Genomic DNA, 19,158 nt, shown 5'->3' with positions numbered 1-19,158 from the left:
AGTGGTGAACCTGCCCAGGAGTGGCCAGCCTTCCGAAATTACTCTAAGAGCGCAACGACGACTCATCCTGGAGGTCATAAAAGAACCCAGAACAACATCTAAAGAACTGCAGGCCTCACTTGCCTCAATTAAGGTCAGTGTTCATGATTCAACAATAAGAAAGAGACTGGGCAAAAACGGCATCCATGGGAGAGTTCCAAGGCAAAAGCCATTGCTGACCAAAAAGAACACAAAGGCTTGTCTCACATTTGCCAAAAAATATCTTGATTATCCCCAAGATTTTTGGGAAAATATTCTGTGGACTGATGAGACAAAAGTTGAACATTTTGGAAGGTGTGTGTCCCATTACATCTAGCGTAAAACCAACACAGCATTTCATAAAAAGAACATCATTCCAACGGTCAAACATGATGGTGGTAGTGTGATGGTCTGGGGCTGCTTTGCAGATTCAGGACCTGGACGACTTGCCATAATTGATGGAAATATGAATTCTGCACTCTATCAGAAAATCCTGAAGGAGAATGTCCGGCCGTCAGTTTGTGACCTTAAGCTCAAGCGCATTTGGGTTATGCAGCAGGACAATGATCCCAAACACACCAGCAAGTCCACCTCTGAATGGCTCAAGAAAAACAAAATTAAGGTTTTGGAGCGGCCAAGTCAATGTCCGGACTTAAATCTGATTGAGATGCTGTGGCATGACGTTAAACAGTCCATTCCATTCATGCTCGAAAACCCTCCAATGAGGCTGAATTGTATTTACTCGGGTTATCTTTGTGTAATATTAAAATTTGTTTGATGGTCTGAATCATGTATGACAAATATGCAAAAAAATGTAAAAACTTTTTCACAGCACTGTATATACAGTGTGTGTATACACAAAATATTATCTCAACACATATGATGCATGACTACACTCTTAATTGTATCATTTCATCTGAATATCAAAATTTGTGAGATTCAGCTGGTCAAAACAATTTTTGAGGTTAAATTATCTAATTTTGTTTCTCCAAAAAACTGTGATCTGTGACATTTTATTATGTGTAATGTTACAGGTTTGGGGGCTTATCTGTTAATGAGTGATTTGTGAAAACCTAAATGTTTTTAAATTTATGCTATTTTTTTCTGAAAAGTCTTTGATTTAGTGTTATCATTTTTTACATTTCATACTTAATATAATTCCATGAAATAGATGTAGACATCTTTGCTATTCACAAGAACCTATAGACTAACTGAGTGAAATTAATTGGAATTCATAGTGGCGCTTTTATGACATATTCATTTAAATATGGGCAATTAAATATGAATATTTTTGTAAAGACAATTTTCAATAGAACTGTTCATTTACTATTTTACATTAATGGCACTTATATCAATGACACTTAATATAAAGAATGATATCAAAAATACGTTAAAAGCACATTGTTCTTGAGAAGGCACCATATATAGCTATATAGCTACATACACTTGCAGAGACCGTGCTCAAGTAAATAGCATATGGGCATTCTGAATGCTATATTTTCTTTGGTTGTCATAACTGCATAAAAAAAAATTCATATATATATATACACACAAATATATATACATATATATATATATGCAAGCTTGTATCAGCCATAATTTACTTGAAAATGCTTACCTTAATTTCTTCTACTATCATAATATTACTTCTACTTCTAATATCATACAAAAAGGAGTCTTATTTCGTAATGTTTCAGATATTAAAGGTGCATTTAGTTAGTAGGCTACTAGTTTACTATTTAGCTGGCTATTTGTCCCAAAAGTAACGGGTTCTGTACTTTTATGTTTGTTTTTATAAAGAGGCAAAAATACTTTACTAGCCTATATAAAGAAAACTATGTGAATTGCATACCACAGATGATCATTTGATGTTAACATGGTGGATGCCATACAGGAACACGTTTCGTGTAGAATAACGATGTTTAATTCCCATTTCAGTTAAACATTTTCAATGTCAAATTTATTTAAATGTTTTATTTATTACATTTATTAGAATTTATTTGTGTTAAACTTTGCCGAGTAGAATAGCCTACTGTGCATTTGTTTCTCAAATTATCATCTTGATTTAAGACTTCACAGGAATCCCCAAATTAGCTGCCTGCATATGCAGATCAGGAGGTGCACTTCAGATAATACTGTCTAAAAAACCAACGCCTCGTGTCTTCACTGATAGTAATCCCTACGTCATTTGTGAGAAGTGGCTATCACGACACGCTGTGGACATTACATCATGGCTGCTTATCCTGAGCTGAATACTGCGTGCGGTTTGCGCCGCATACGTTGCGTCAGAGAAGAACAGCTGATACATGCACAGACGTTTCTCAGCGAGACCACTGACGAGAGACAACGGACCACCGTCAACCGGAGCTCGAGACTCCCTGAGATTAAGGTAAAATGTTGCTTTTGCTGTTGTTATTATTTGTAATTATTCTTAACGAATGCATTAGGAAATAGTGGGACACATATTGTAGCATATAAACGCGCGTTTCATAGGCAAATGGTGCCACTTAAATAACTTTAGCGTTCAGAGATGAGTTCACATTTTTCTCTACTACCAGTAGTATCAGTTTTTCCTACTAAACTTTATATAGACACTCAGTTTTATAAAATAAACACACGTATGATGATTGCAAATGTGAAAAGTTGATTAAAAACCAAAGGTCTTAAGATTATGATTGTAGTAAACGTCTTTTTTATGTCATATCAGATCAGCTGAGGATAATTTTCATTCATTTTTGTATTAATTTAATTATAATTTGTGGTATTGCTGCTTGGGTGGGGCTGTGAATATCTTTCTCAGACCTTGGATGTATTCCTGACTCAGACAGGGAGACATGCCTATTTTTGGACTCCACTGACACACATTTACAATTTTAAACAGTACAGAAAGTTGCCTATGATCTTCTATTTTCTATTTTTATTTTATTTTGTTTTACAAAAGTCTGCAGAGTCAGAGTTCACAATCAATAATGCTAACAAAACATATAAGAAGAAGCGAGAAATTTGATGAATTGTCATTGTGCAGTAACTGCATGCATCTTCCGGATGATTTGTGCACAAGTTTGGCATTATAACAGAGAATCAAATTTCCATTGGTCCACTGCAGACTGGACGTTCCTCCATCACTGAGAGTTCCCTGTTCTTTATTTGCCTGATTATGATGTAGTGAAAGAGAGCATAGTACTGTATAAGTTCACTAGGTGGAGCCAAGAGTATCCTGTGGAAAATGTGGCTTTGCCATCAGCATTTAAACCCATAGGGAGTAGAAATGGTTTGAATTAGGGGGAAATTATTTTTTAGATCATTCCTATGTGATTAAACAAAAGTCATAAAGATTGAACGGTTTGGGATACTTATAGGAGTAAACTTATGGAAACATTCATAGTTGATTTGCTTCAGAAGCAATGTATTTTTAACTACACTGTGAATAGAGGACTCTGGATAATATAACATATTTCCATTGTTGCTTATAGTAGACATATCTCAGATTCCGAAAGTAATGAACTGCTATTTTAAAAAGCACATTGCATTTTGTCTTTAATCATACACAAGCTAAGGACAGACTGACATTAATTAGTTTCTTCTTAATTCTCTCTCCAGGTTCAAGATTATCATTCCATTGGCAACCAGAAACTGATCAAACATGGGCAAAGTAAGCCAAAACTTCTACTTGCAATATGTTGATGTAACGTTTGCATTTTGGTCATGTAGTTAGAAAAATGGCCACAAAGACATGACCTCTGCCTCCTTTCTCATGGTAACGAATCTCGTTTTCCATCTATTGTAGTTCAGAGAGTATAGGATATCACAGTTTTCTTTATGGAATCTCAGAGGTCAATGAGTTACTCATTAAAAAATTAGATCTGTTGCTAACACCACAATGCCACATGTAGACATGTGGTGGCTCAGTGGTCTTATTTTTGAGCTATTATTTCATTCTTGATATCTTACCTATTTTTTTTTGAATAGGTAGTAGCAAAAAGCACACTAATAATTCATTATGTATTATTGTTGCTTGTAAAATTAAGCATCACTATTGCTTTTGCTATTATTAGGATTAGGGATTTGAATAAACCTCTAACCCTAAGTATTAAACCTTGTTTGTGCTACGCTCATGAATAATACCTTAAATTATGCAGCTTATTGAGGAGAGGTGAGCTATTACTTTTGTAAGTGCTCAAAATTTACAAATGCAGAATGATAAAACATGAGAAAAAAAACTTAAATTCAAGGAGGGACCATGCTGGTGACATACTGAAAACCATATAGCAATGGTTTCCACTTGCCACATGGTGGGGAGTTTGCCATTGATGTGTAGTAATCACATTTTCTTTAGAAAATGTCCTTTATATTGTTATATTTTGTAAGTTTATGTTTTATTTCACAGTTTTGTTCTTTCTGTAGCTGTAGCTGAAATACTTTCTCAGTGACATCTTAGATGTTTTCTGAAAGTAAGAAACTGCTTGCCACTACACTAATGACATAAAGCATTTCTTATAATATTGTAGAAGTGTGCCTGGCCGGATGTTTGTTTGCTGAGGTCGGTGTTGCTAGGGGTCTGTTGCTGTAGACGTGGAACCCTACAGCTGCTGTGTTGAGCGATAGCTCCTGGACAGGCCTTGAGCATGTGCACAGAAGCATGATTGGGAGGACCCTGGCTCTGTGCCCTACTAGACACACCAGCAAGGCCAATATAACCGGGAATAATTGTCGGGAGACAGTGAGTGCAGAGGAACTTTGAAAATGCACAGTCATGCAGCATTTATGCCCTGTCAGATGTGAGGTCTGCTGCTCTCTGAAGGAGAACAATCCCTCTATAGATTCAGTAGGGTTGAAAGTGTAAGGTTACAGACATTTAAGTCGCATACAGGCTTTCTGTCTCTCTCGGTCACACACAAACTGACTTTTGCTGCTGACCATAACACACAACTGCTGCACTGACAGGTGTCAGCTGTCCACTCTATAGTCCCGCCTGGGTTTGGACTAAAGGCCAGATGGGGGAGAGTCTGATTGTTGGTGTAAAATTACACCTGTCCCACCCATGAGCAACTTAAAATACATTTTTGAGTTCAGTATAATGCATGAGACTGTAAAAGACATCTAAATGCACTGCAAAAAATAATTGTCTTCATCAGCATTTTGTTTTGTTTTCAGTAAAAATGTCCAAACATCCTTAAAACAAGATGAGTTAACTTTAGAAGATAATGATTTCTGATCATTCTAAATATTTTATATATTTTTATATACACTACTGTTCAAAAGTTTTGAAAGAAATCAGCAAAGATGCAGTAAATTGATCAATAGTGACAGTGAAGACTTGCATTGTTACAAAATATTCCTATTTCAAATAGATGTGAACATTCTATTAATCATATAGCACAGTTTCCACAAAATCATTAAGCAGCACAACTGTTTCTAACATTAATAATAATAAGAAATGTTTGTTGAGCGCCAAATTAATGTATTAGAATGATTTCTGAAGGATCATGTGACACTGAAGACTGGAGTAATGATGCTGAAAATTCAGCATTGCCATCACAAGGATATTACATTTTTTAATAAATTAAAATAGAAAAATGTAATTGTGTAATGTGTAATATTTCACAATATTACTGTTTATACTAAATTATCTTGTTTAAGCATAAACCTCACTAAATTTATGCTTGAAGACAGAAAAAATATTTGAAAAGTCATAATATTGCATGCAGTTTTGCTTCAAGTAATTTAATCTTGTAATATGGAAAGAAAACATTTTGAATGCTTATTATTCATTGGGTTTGATTAGATTAATCTTGCAACAACTCTTGGACTTCACCGTTCAATAAAAACAAAGACATTTATCATTTTTGTTATAGGAATTCAGAGGTACAATTGCAGATCACCCTGACTTTGATGCAGGCAGTGATGCAGAGGCCCTGTATGATGCCATGAAAGGCTTTGGTGAGTGTCAGGACTCCTCATCTATAGATGTTAAATATGAAGCCAGTGGCTGCTGGGATATACCTATGATCACTTAAAAGTATTCTCTTTTGTGTCACAGGAAGTGACAAGGAGGCCATCTTAGACCTGATTACCTCACGAAGCAATGCTGAGAGGCAGGAGATACGTGCTGCCTACAAATCACAGTTTGGGAAGGTACTGGAAAATCTCCGGCAAGCATTCAGTAAATGGATAAAAGACTTATAGAACAAAATGCACTTTATCAAAACTATGTTATTTTATAGGATTTAATTGATGATCTGAAATACGAGCTGACAGGGAAGTTTGAACGTCTGATTGTGGTTTTGATGAGGCCTCCAGCCTATCATGATGCCAAAGAAATCAAGGATGCCATTAAGGTATGTAAGAATCTTGATGCTTTGAGAATTTGAGACTTTCAGTTAAATGTGCTATGCCTGGCTGATGGAATTGCACTGAAATGAACTATTAAAATGCATGGCTTGTATTTAGAGAGATGTGTTATGCTGTATTATTTGATTCTGTCCTTAATATATATTTAATTATTATTTTTTCAATATAATAACAAAATGGCTAAAGGACGTGTGGTCTTTACTATATCTGTCAATCAGCTAAACAGAACAGAATAGTGACTTACAACCTCATCTCTAAGCATCATTCATTAAAAGGCCAATTACAATATCAGCTATATTCTCTGTTATTTACTGCCTGTTTTGTTCTGTGAATCTATTTTGCTGTTGCTATCGTTAGGATTCGGTAAGTGATTTTCCTTAACTAATTAAATGGCAATAGTTAGGCCAGTTCTTTCTTTAGTGAGTGTTAACCATTTCATGATCTGTATGGCTGTGAAAAATCTAAAAGGATTTAGCCAATCAGGACTTCAGTAATAGAAAACAAACATGGAAGAAATGTCTGACTATACCTTTGGAAAAGAAATAGATTTACATATTTAATATGTATTTATCACAGATATAGAACCTGCTTCGTTTCAACTCTTAATGGGGAGTTTAAACCTAATTTGCTGTTTATTGCAGATTTTAACTGCTTTCTGCAAATGCCTTGTTACAACAAAAGACTGCATGGTTTGAAAAATGTTTGCAATACTAACTCTATCCTATATGACACAATAATCTTCTCTCATTTGAACACATATTCAATTTCAATGCTTAAATACTTATAATTAATACTTAATTTCAATATTTATACATATTCAATACTGTAATTTCTCTGTCTTTTAAGTAACTGCACTCTTATCCCTCTGAATAATTATACTAGCTGACTGTACATTATCATTTACAAATAGACAAATACTAATTAAAGAGACAGAATATGCGATTTGTGTCGCTCAGTAATGGACCTTCATGCTCTGCTTTAAAGGGAGCAGGAACAGATGAGAAATGTTTGATTGAAATTCTCGCTTCAAGAACCAATGAGCAGATTCATAATCTGGTGGCAGCATACAAAGATGGTGAGTTTTTTTTTTTTTTACACAAGTTAACCAGAAACCAGAGATTCTTCTGAACTGAGGCAAAGCCTGACTCTGTGATTGTGTTTACAGCATATGGCAGAGACCTTGAAGAGGATGTTATAGGGGACACATCTGGACATTTTAAGAAGATGCTGGTTGTTTTGCTTCAGGTGAGTCAAATCTTGTATATGTTAATTTATGTTTATATATCAAAGGTTTAGATATTTATGATTTGAAAACCTTCATGTTGTTGTTTTTTTGGAAATCCAGAAGCTGTATAAGTTAATTGTGTCTTGTTTCTCAGGGGACCCGAGAGGAAGATGATGTTGTTAGTGAAGACCTCGTGGAGCAAGATGCTCAAGTGAGTGTGAATATTAGAATATTAGACTTAGAACTAGCTATAAATTACAATCTGTTTCAAACAGATCACTGGATAAATTATACTACGTACAAATCAGTATTACATTGATTCTGATTGGTTGATTGTGACCTTCTGTGGTCAAATGTTATTTACAATGATTGTATAACTCTGCGCTCTCTTTCTTCCCACATAAAGAAAATAAAATGTAACTGAATATTCTATGCTTATTTACATATTTATTTGGCTCTTTAGTGCATAAAGGCAACAGGAAAACTATGTAGCATACTAGAATATCCTACCATGCAACTTAGCAAGTGTGTTTTTGACCTCCTGACTTGCATCCTGAAAGAATGATTGTGTGTAATCTCACTGTGTAGGACCTGTATGACGCAGGAGAGGCACAGTGGGGCACAGACGAGGCCAAATTCATCATGCTGCTGGGAAACCGAAGTGTGATCCATTTGCAGTTGGGTATGAGAACCGCAGCCACACACTGGACACAGAGATTTCTGCTGACTAACACCCCTCCTCCACTACACAGTCTCTCTTCTGTGTCTGTAGCACTCCTCACCGCACTGCCGATTAGATTTGACCATCAGGTTGCTGCTTTTAATAACCTGACACAAAACCACTGTGCAGTGACCTAAATGATGTGTGATTATGCAAGATGCACCACTGCGCAATTTTATGATTGTTAATGAATTTAGATTATTAATGGTTAAGATTCATTGCAATATTCGGATTAACCAGTGTAACATGGATAAATTCTGTATGACGTAACAGCAAATAAATAATTGTGTTTTTCAGTATTTGATGAGTACCAGAAAATTGCTGAGAAGTCAATTGAGGACAGTATTAAGAGTGAGCTCTCCGGAGACTTTGAAAGACTTATGTTGGCTGTCGGTAAGCTTTGGCACCATGCAATCAATACCTGAAAGCTCACTGCTGCATTTTCTCTAAGATCTGCTTTTTTGTTTATCTCCCATAGTTCAGTGCATCAGGAGTAAGCCCATGTTCTTCGCCAAACGGCTTTACAAATCCATGAAGGTAGTGTTACCTGTTAGAATGAATTGCTAAAATTGCATTTCTCAAGGCTTAAATCAATGCATTGTCATTTTTCCCATCTGTCTGCAGGGTCTGGGCACAGCTGATAACACTCTGATCCGCATCATGGTCTCCCGCTCTGAGATTGACATGCTGGACATCAGAGAGTGCTTCAGACTGCGCTATGAGAAATCTCTGTACAATATGATTCAGGTGCATATACACAAACACATCAGAATCCAGACATTTCTGCATTCTGTCAGTACATTCATGTGTGTTACATTTATTATTGTTTGAAATAATTTCCAATACAGTGAGGTTTTTCTCCTTGGCCTTATGATTGCGTTTGTCATTTGTGTAGTTACATAGCATTTGTGTAGTTACATACATAGTTACATAGCAAATATGGTTTATTCATGTCGTACATTGATGGCTCATATTTTTTTAAAGTTACCCACAGGGTGCACGTTGTGTGTGTCTGTAAATCAAATAGTAAATAATATATTTTGCCATGTGTTAACCCAACAGGATGACACATCCGGGGATTACAAGCGCACCCTGCTGAAACTGTGTGGAGGAGATGATGAGTAAGCTTTTTTAAGGGTCATTTTTTAAATGTTAAAAATCCTAGCTTTATATGCAGAGATAACTATAAGTGAACCATTCAAAGGCCGATTCCTCTCAAAAACTTAAGTCATTATTATGTACATTGCATTTAATGATTCTAGTGGTGCAGAAATCACAAACTTCTCTAGATCAGTTTTGCAGTAACTATGAACAATCAGTAGAGGGAGACATTGGTCCATCATAAAACAGGACAACATTTATAGTATCCACAGTTTTAGATATATAGAAAAAAGACACGAGTTTCTATCTATACTTTCTTTAAATGTTCTTTTAATGCATGCTACTGTTGAAAAGTCTGAGGTCAGTAAGTATTTTTTTATGTTTTTCTTATGTTAGTCTCTTATGCTCACCAAGGCTACATTTATTTGATGAAAAACACAGTAAAACAGTCATATTGTGAGATATTACTACAATTTGATTTTCTATTTGAATGAATAGAAATATAGCTGAATTTTCAGCAGCCATTACTCCAGTCTACAATGTCATATGATTAGAAATCGTTCTACTATGCTTATTTGGTACTCAAGAAACATTTCTTATTATTATCAATGTTGAAAACAGTTGTGCTGCTTAATATTTTTGCGAAAGTCATGATAAATTTTTTTCAGGATTCTTTGATGAATAGCAATAATTTGAAATAGAAATCTTTTGTAAGATTCTATTTTTTTTAACATCAATTTTATGCATCCTTGCAAAATGAAAATCTTTACTGACCCCAAACTTTCAAACAGTAGTGTATGTATATACAGTACCTCCATATTTACATTTACTGTAGTATATGATTTAGATGTTCTTGCAGATTTCATTGAGCCAGGGCCAGAGATCAAGAATTGAAGCTATTTTGTTTTTGTCAAGCCCTCAATCCACACATTGTTATTTTGTCAGCACAAAAGGCTAAAGAGCTGTTTGTTTTTCAGTATGGCAGGGGAGTTCTTCCCAGAGGCTGCACAGATTGCCTACAAGATGTGGGAAATCAGCGCCATGACCAAAGTCCAGGTTGGAGACCCCCACGTTTTCTCTCATCAGCATGCATTATATGACCCTCTGCGCCGGCCAAGCTAGAGTTGATAACTGTGTCATGCACCCTGAACTTACAGCGGAGCTTTTGTCTGTGCACAGATAGCATCCGAATGCCACTCAATTTGCTAATCAGAGTCTTGATTTGCTGCCAGTTCCTGTGACGCTTTTCCAGTCACTTAGTTCAGTGTCACACCAATCCCACAGATCTCAGTGTGTCCATATGTGTGCTTGTGCTGCTGATGTGATGTTGCTGTTAATAAGTTTAACAAATATGCACTGATAGATCAATGTGTGTATGTCTTTTTAATGTGTACGTGTATCATTTTGTCTTTCTTATCCATCACTAGTTAAGAGGAACTGTGCGACCGTATCAAAATTTTGACCCTGCGAGTGATGCTCAAGCTCTGAGAAAAGCAATGAAGGGATTTGGTGCGTGAAAACACAGTATGTTATGGTTAATAGCATGCATTAGCCTAAAAATTGCAAAATATAATATATGATTTCCTGTTATTTTTCAGGAACTGATGAAGATACGATTATTGACATTGTGGCACACAGGAGCAATGCACAGAGACAGGAGATCAGACAGACTTTTAAATCTCTTTTGGGACGGGTACGACACTGCCCTGTCTAGTTTTGTTCCCAATTGAACGGAGTATATTACTGTGGTTACTGTAAATGTGTATGCATTTGGTATTTAGCTGATTTATACAGTTGTTTTCCATCAGGATCTCATGGCTGACCTAAAATCAGAACTGTCCAAAAACCTCCAAAGACTCATCCTGGGTCTCATGATGACTCCAGCAGAGTTTGAGGCTAAGATGATGAAGAAAGCCATGGAGGTACAGAGAATAAAATTGTAATGGCATGAGGAACCAAACATCTTATTTGAGTCATAGAAAAGGCTGTTTCATCATTTAAGCAGATCGACCTGCTTTTGCTTTTTAACCTCTGTGTTCATTTGTTCACTGGGGGTCAGTGACCTGTCCAAACAAGAGCAGAGGTGATAGTCTCATTTTACAAGGACTGTTTGTTTGCCAGTGTTGCTTTCATGTTGAGTTTCACTGGGTTAGTAAAAATGAAGTCAAAAGCAGTATTTTAGTGATATGCACATGTTTACATATAATAATTTAAAGCAATTTGGTATGAAATGCTATGTTTATGCTTAAATAGATGCTTGTTTATGCTTAAATAGATGTATTTTAAATTTTTTATTAGGGCGCAGGGACCGATGAACATGCATTGATTGAGATCCTGGTCACTAGGAGCAACCAGGAGATCCAGGAGATGTGTTCTGCCTATCAGAATGGTAACTAAAACCCTTGCTGTAAATTAAATAATACATTGTCCAGCAGGCGGCGCCATTTATCTAGGCTAAACAGAGATAAAAAGTCTTCGTAATGGGGTATTTACTACAGTTTCAACAATCATTTATTTACAGATAGACTATCCATCACTTTATGTCTATCCATATATATTAACTTTCTTCTACATAGCCTATAAAAAAAGTTTGGAGGACGCCATCGCATCAGATACATCTGGGCACTTCAAACGGATCCTGATATCTTTGGCACAGGTACATCTACACAGTTCTTGCATCCAAACACTGACTCACAGTTCATACTTTGTGCTTTATGAACTCATATTTTACTTCAATCGGATGGTGTTTGTCAGGGAGCCCGTGAGGAGGACCCAGCAGACATGGCCAGGGCCTTAGAAGATGCCCAGGTAAATGTGAAATACTCATAAAACACAACTGTCTTTTGTTTACCAAGTATAAAGGTAATGCCAGAGTATTATCATAAGATTACATTTTTTTTGTCCAATTTAAGGAATTGGCAGATGCATGCAATGCAGACTCCGGTGACTTGGAGGACAAGTTCATGAGTATTCTGTGCACGAGGAGTTTTCCTCACCTGAGGAGAGGTAATGCAAACTCATGTTTGCTTCTGGTACACATGCTAATACATGTTTTCATGGACGCTCCAGCCAACATTTGCTATATCCCCTCCAGTGTTTCAGGAATTTGTGAGGTGCAGCAACAAAGATATCGAACAGATCATAAAGAAGGAGATGTCAGGAGATGTTAAAAATGCCATGTTTGCTATTGGTAAGATTTTTGACCAAGCATCAGGAAAATACTTTTTTATTTTATGACAAATTACTTAGAATTTTTTTTTTATTTTTTTTTTTTACTAATACAGGGGTCATATCATCATGAAACCAGAAATGAATTTGAGCATACTATCAAAATTGGTCGTGATTAAATGATGAGGCAATTAAATTAAATGTAATATTAAATTATATTATTAAATTAAACTATATATACAATTATAGTATTTATTCATATTTAAATTTAGGTTTAGTTTTAGTAAATTTTGTTATGTGCTTTTATAATTTCTATTTAGCTTGAATTTTTTTTCAGTTTTAGTAGTTTTTATATATATATATATATTTTTTTTAGTTTTGCTTTATTTCAATTAACAAAACAGTTTTTTATAGTTGTAGATTTAGTTTTAGTTAACAATAACAACACTTAGTCAGGGTAGCACCATATTTAATTTAAGGCTGTGAGTGATAGAAGTTCAGTGCATTCAATGGTCTGTACTGTTGTTTAACAACATACCGATTGTTCAGCTGATGAAACATCTTTCTGAAAAAAACTTTCAGTAGACAAAGACACCATAAAATAAAATTTTATGTTAAATAAAAAAATTACATGATCTAGGACCTTTATACAGTGTTCCACTGTAAAGACTGAAAGTCTATCCGTCACAGCCTTGTTTTCTTTCGCATTAAATTCAATATAGTGTCTAACCTGATTAAGGTTTATAACAAAGCTGCAGACATTGTATACATGCGAAGAGGACGTCTTAAAGTCTTACAAATGATTAAATTATGAGTCTATTTTCTAATATTATAAGGGGTGTATGATACGACTCCTTTAACAATTACATCAGCAAGCAGTGACATTTATGATCACATGTTTTACATACAAAAAATCATATGACTCCAGTCATCTAAAAAATAGCAGTAACGTGTATATTTTCCAGTGCGGAGTGTGAAGAATCAGCCATCTTACTTTGCTGACCGATTGTACAAAGCCATGAAGGTAAAAGTGCATTGTTATGTAATACACTTCCCTCAACATCTGTCTCTGAGAAGGAGGAACAAACTCAAACAGCTGATGTAGGCCAAGAACATGACATCAGTCAACTCAAAGTGACTATAAAACAGGAAAAAAAATCATAACTCGGGTTTCTTTAATATCGAAAGTGTTTCAATGTTCCCAGTGAAAGTGGGAGCAAATGGAGATACTTGTTCTCACACAACAGTAATCACACTCCAGTAGTCTGGAGTTTAGAAGACATTTCAATAATACCATTTTTTAGCTCTTACTACTCCCACTCTTACTATTTCATAAGGGAAAAATCTGAGCTGATGCTGAAATAAAACAGAACTGAGGACTCAATTAAGTCTCTGAGTAAAACCTTTACTCTGAGTGATGAATTACAGACACTGATTAAAAACATGCTTTACTGAGTAAGCCGCTCATTATAGAATGAAACATGTTTTATGGTCTTAGTTTTTGTGGTTCTCTTCGATGGTTCTCAGGCTTGATTATGAGTCACAGGCCCTGTGATGAGCATCTGCACTATTGCTGATGCTTTGCTTCATAAGCATCGCACAGATCAGCGGTCAGGCCAGAGTTTCCTAAGCACTGTGACTTTCCCTGCAGGGCCTGGGAACAGACGACAGGGCTCTCATCCGTATCATGGTGTCCCGCTCCGAGATTGACCTCTTCAACATCCGCAAAGAGTTCAAGGAGACCCATGATGCCTCTTTGCATGAATTCATCCAGGTAGAGACGCTCGTTGTAAGTTGTGTGCTCCTTCTCATACATACTGCATGCATTTGTGCATGTGTTACTGGTGCGATCGGACGTTAGTGAATTTAAAAGAGAGTTGTGTAGATATTGTGTTTTGTCTTACTGTAGGCGTTGCACATCCTCTTTTGGTTAAGTCGAGGGGAACAGAGTGTTTGACAGGTTCCTGCAGTGTACTCGCTCGACTCAGCTGTTTAGGAATTCCCCCTGCATGCTTGACTTCCTCTCAGTGTGCTGAATCTGATTGGTGGAGAGAATGGAGACAGGAAGTGTTCAATAACAGGTCTATACTGGCTCTGTAGTCAAAACTCCCTTTAGAGATCAATAACAACACTAAATTATACATTTCATGTCTTGTTTTTGGGGCTTATTATGCTATTAGTTGGGCCAGTATGCGAAACAAACTAATGCTTCATTTAAATTCAAATCATATATAAAAAATCAAAAATAACAGCATGATTTATTTTTAGATGCTTGCAGTCTCTGTGTGTTTTTAAGGTGTGTGTCAAAAGATTTCCTGATTAGATTTATTGTTTTGTAGAATTGCATGGTTTCATAACATTTTCATTTGCATTTGCAAACATTATTTCCATGGAAATGCAGTTTAGACTATGAAGGAAGGAAAGTGATATGTTGATCTCACTTCTCGTACAAGTTTATACGAAATGCTCTGTAATTAGGTAATGCAGTGAATTTCATAATGGCTTAATATCATTATGCAACACAAAACTTCCGCTGATATGATTATGATGTACACTCCCAAATTATTGGGTGTGTTTTTTGATGCTTTATTTCAAAATGTTTTGTCTGACCAAATCATATTATTTTCTCAGGGTGACACATCAGGAGACTATCGTAAAACCCTTTTGATTCTCTGTGGAGGTGAGGACTAGAACATTGTCTGTTGTCCGGGATGTGTCAAACAGGATATTCATGCCAAGTAACCAGTACACTGTGTTCCCATTCATTGTTTGTGAGTTGCTAGTGACATACAGTCTTTGTGCCCTCTGCTGCTGCTGCCACGCCTATGCCAAAGCTAATGACCTATGCAGAAGCCACACCTTGTCCCATTTTCTGAAATCGTGCGCGAAACATTTTTTTTACAGTTAAAAGCACTTTTTATGGTGTTACCGTACTACTAGTGCTTTATTTGTTACCCAACATCCTGTTTAAATTGATCACCCCAGAAATAAAAGACGTGATCGTGTTTGAGTTTGTGTTGTTAGATGGACACCATTGTTGTTGTATTTTAATACCAAAAGTTGCTTTAAATTTAGTACAGAATGTGGTGATATGCTTCTGAACACAGTACCAACATTGTTGACCATACAAAAGATCTGCACACTTGTTATTCTCCCTTTATTTAGAAAAAGTTAAAAGTGGCAACGTTTCGGTCAAAGACTGAAATTTTTCAAAATCTTGCACCTGGCCAAGATGCTTTGGATGTGCGTACTTTGGCTTTTTTCACACAAAAGTAAACAAATTAAACGAATGACTTCAAGTGTGGTCACGTACGCAAGCTTTCAGTAGGAATCCACATGAATATTTTGCCACGCAGATTTTGCAACAGGTTTAAGTTGGTCATTACACTGTTGACAATAAACAATAGACCTTACGACCGCACCTTTAGTATTTTTATGACTTGCATAGGCTTATTGATATTATGCGCAATTAATATTATGACATACTGTAGGCTAAATAGGAAAACTGACAAATTTTTTTTTTAAAGCCCATTCAATCCATGGATGATAATTTTAGCGAGAAAGATATAGTTTTAAAAAAAATTCTAAATTTAAAAGAATAGACTTGAGTCTACACCACAACTATAATGATAACAGCACAGAATGAAAGATATCACTAGATATTGCTCACTTTCAGAATGATTTTTCTTCCAGCTGATGAATGCTAAAAACATTGACAGCCAATCAGAATCAATCCTGCTTTCTTGAGCATTTAAAGCAACAGGCGACAAAACTGCAGCATGTGCTTATAATAAACAGAACATTGTGGACACTATCATAGTTATTGTTAATTATTATGTGAACAGGCATTTAATGATGTTTTCATGATCTCAGCAGCCAATAATTCACAAATTGTTGTTTATGCTCACTTATAGAAAAATCATATTTTTATGTAGAATGGGTCATATATTTTTTTATTCTGTGTACTTTTTTTTATTACAGGTGACAAATTAATTTTCTGTTGACAACAGAAGATACAGGACAAACATTTTCTCCTTTTTAAAAGTTAAGCATATTTATTTTGTGCATGATTATTATATAACTAGTTGCATTTAATTATTTGCATTTTCAACTGATGTTCGTTACCCTTTGATCCATTTTTCAGTCACAAAAAATTGAAAACCACTGGCCTAAAACATCCAGTATTTATTTCAGCAGAGGATGTTTCTCACGTCCTTATTTTCATTAGTGGTCTAAATAGCTGATTCACCCAGATCAGTCATTAACTTTATTTACATTACAGACGCATGCACCACATAAGGAAATTCCCTCCTGTTGTAATCTATGCAACTCTGTTCTGAATAGGAAATATCTGGTTATAAACTGCAGATGGTAAATGTGATATTTGATGTTCGGTAGATTTCATTTACTTTTCAAAAGATAAATCATGCATTATGACGTTGATTAAAAAAAGCATAATGACGTTCTAAAAATGGAGAGGAAAAACATAGGACTTGATACATACATAAGTGTCTGCCCTGAATACATTGCTTTTATTGGATTTCTTGATGCACATCACACCTTAATTACATATCATGTGCCATTTTGAAGAGTTCTTTTTTTTTTTTTTGAAAATTGTATTTCAGCACATTTTCTGTTCTCTTGGGCTTTGCACCAGTTTCAAGAGAGGTTTCCCAGATAGCAGACAGCAACAGTATTGTTATCTGCTGATTTCAGGGTGTGAGTAGAAACATTGATGGGTCTTTTTCCATGCAACAGCCTTCCTATGTCAAAAACGAGCCTTCAAACCATCAATTCATTATACTCTTGTCTGCAGCTATGTGTATGTGTGCATACACGCGTCTGTTTGTGTGTGTGTGCAGACGTGTCTTTGTGTGAGCGCAGCTGTTGTCAGGCCATCTTTAGTTAAAAGAGGAAAGAAGAAAAAAAGCTTGTGGGGCTAGGAAATCCCCTGCAAGACCAACATCCCAGTCACCATCGATGATGTCTGCAATAGCAATAACATTGTTAAATTCAGAACAAAACATCAAATACATGATCATAATGATATTTTCGACTGTGTGTGAACAGATATATATATATAATATTTCAATTGCACACTCATTTGGACACTGTTTACTGTACATGCAGCTGTACAGGTTTACCTACGTTATTTAAAATAAATCTTGTTACAAGTGTATTTTTTGTATTATTTATTTTGATAGGTAACCACTTAAATGTATCATTAAACACATTTAGATCACACACATATGTGGCAGACAAACCATCAATTCATTATACTCTTGTCTGCAGCTATGTGTATGTGTGCATACACGCGTCTGTTTGTGTGTGTGTGCAGACGTGTCTTTGTGTGAGCGCAGCTGTTGTCAGGCCATCTTTAGTTAAAAGAGGAAAGAAGAAAAAAAGCTTGTGGGGCTAGGAAATCCCCTGCAAGACCAACATCCCAGTCACCATCGATGATGTCTGCAATAGCAATAACATTGTTAAATTCAGAACAAAACATCAAATACATGATCATAATGATATTTTCGACTGTGTGTGAACAGTCGCACATGCAAAAGCAAGACAAAACTGAACTATCCAGGGCGTTGTGAGATGCTTAATGTCAGAGGTAACAAAAGGTTACTATGCAGACACAACTTAAACAACATGAGTGCATTTCTAAGTGTGCTTTCTGTTGATTTTTGCAAAAGCTGCATGCATTTTTGCATTTAAGAAATTTAAGTTTTTTTTATCAGTGCACTTTTTGTGCATGCAACTGTGATGACTTTTTATGGTTTAAAAACTTTTGAAAGATAACCAAAATGCAATTATACCCGTTTTATGAACTTTCTTCTTGGTCGAGCTTTATTTATGGAACAATTTCGAGGCAAATGCATGTAGACTGATGGCGTATTATAGTCCTCTAACTCAATATCAGGCATTAAACTGCTGATTTATGAAGTTGCTATAAATAATTTGATGCAGTAATCCTTCGCTCCTATTTACAACATACTTATGGCATTGTAAACAGTCAAAATATGCTATGTTACTATTAAATATATCTGTTGTCTGGTAACACTTAGCTAAACAGTCTCAAGTTCCTGGATGCATACCAGGTCCCACTTTTGAGCTAAAAAAATATCAGGGCCTTTCACTATGTGGGAATTCCCCCTTCTGTTTAAAAACACAGCAAACGCTTCCCCCATTGCCACCAGTTTCCTTAAAAAACGCCTCTCGGACACAAGTATAATGTGTAGGTGAGTAATTGTACCATGTTTTTTTTATTTTCTAGTATTACTAATAGAAAGAAAATTGCTGTGTCTTTTTTAAAGCTTGGATAAAAATGGGAAATTATATCAGTAAATCAGTAAATTTGGATTTCCATAAAAGCTGTGACAAAGGGGAATTTATTTTTGATGATGATGTTGATTGTAGTACATTTCAAAGGAAATTTTTATTAAAAGTCACCTATTTATGTATTGTTTACTAAAAGCATGTGTTGTGCTTTCAAACTGGAGTAATGTAACTTTCTAAACAATATTTTGTTTTTTAATTGATTCCTTTTTCAAACTATCCTTGAGTGCATTTCATT

At 35.6% G+C, this 19,158-nt stretch overlaps 2 protein-coding genes across 8 annotated transcripts in view; both read left to right on the top strand.

The window, feature by feature from the left end:
- Positions 1-2,064: 2,064 nt before the first annotated feature.
- On the top strand, positions 2,065-15,996 carry LOC107750364 (annexin A6-like). Of its 6 annotated transcripts, none has more exons than XR_001641135.1 (27): positions 2,065-2,407; positions 3,619-3,670; positions 5,874-5,958; positions 6,059-6,153; positions 6,243-6,356; positions 6,727-6,732; positions 7,354-7,444; positions 7,535-7,614; positions 7,749-7,805; positions 8,183-8,276; positions 8,613-8,708; positions 8,794-8,852; positions 8,940-9,062; positions 9,378-9,436; positions 10,394-10,472; positions 10,844-10,925; positions 11,015-11,109; positions 11,225-11,338; positions 11,715-11,805; positions 11,993-12,072; positions 12,171-12,224; positions 12,329-12,422; positions 12,511-12,606; positions 13,550-13,608; positions 14,236-14,358; positions 14,494-14,665; positions 15,216-15,256. XR_001641135.1 is itself a non-coding variant. In XM_016565725.1 (26 exons), the coding sequence occupies exons 2-26, from the start codon at positions 3,662-3,664 to the stop codon at positions 15,273-15,275; spliced, it is 1,995 nt and encodes a 664-aa protein (XP_016421211.1). In that variant the 5' UTR covers positions 2,067-2,407; positions 3,619-3,661; the 3' UTR covers positions 15,276-15,996. The 6 variants fall into 6 exon arrangements, 4 of the variants coding, with proteins under 4 accessions (XP_016421211.1, XP_016421209.1, XP_016421212.1 ...); XR_001641134.1 differs by having other exon boundaries at positions 2,066-2,407; positions 14,236-14,373; XM_016565725.1 differs by lacking the exon at positions 14,494-14,665 and having other exon boundaries at positions 2,067-2,407; positions 15,216-15,996.
- A 2,498-nt stretch (positions 15,997-18,494) lies between these two features.
- LOC107750363 (TNFAIP3-interacting protein 1-like) overlaps positions 18,495-19,158 on the top strand; it is a 20,420-nt gene continuing 19,756 nt past the window's right edge. Inside the window, exon 1 of one of the 2 annotated variants that reach the window (XM_016565719.1) lies at positions 18,495-18,819. The gene's annotated coding sequence lies outside the window, so the exon portion shown is untranslated. Of the gene's footprint in view, positions 18,824-19,158 lie in introns of both variants that reach the window. The other variant, XM_016565718.1, reaches the window with a different exon arrangement.

Source organism: Sinocyclocheilus rhinocerous, unplaced genomic scaffold (assembly GCF_001515625.1).
Source record: "Sinocyclocheilus rhinocerous isolate Xijiao unplaced genomic scaffold, SAMN03320098_v1.1 scaffold1053, whole genome shotgun sequence".
Classification (NCBI taxonomy): Eukaryota; Metazoa; Chordata; class Actinopteri; order Cypriniformes; family Cyprinidae; genus Sinocyclocheilus; species Sinocyclocheilus rhinocerous.
Note: the sequence above shows the minus strand (reverse complement) of the source record. Positions and strands in the feature narration are given on the sequence as shown.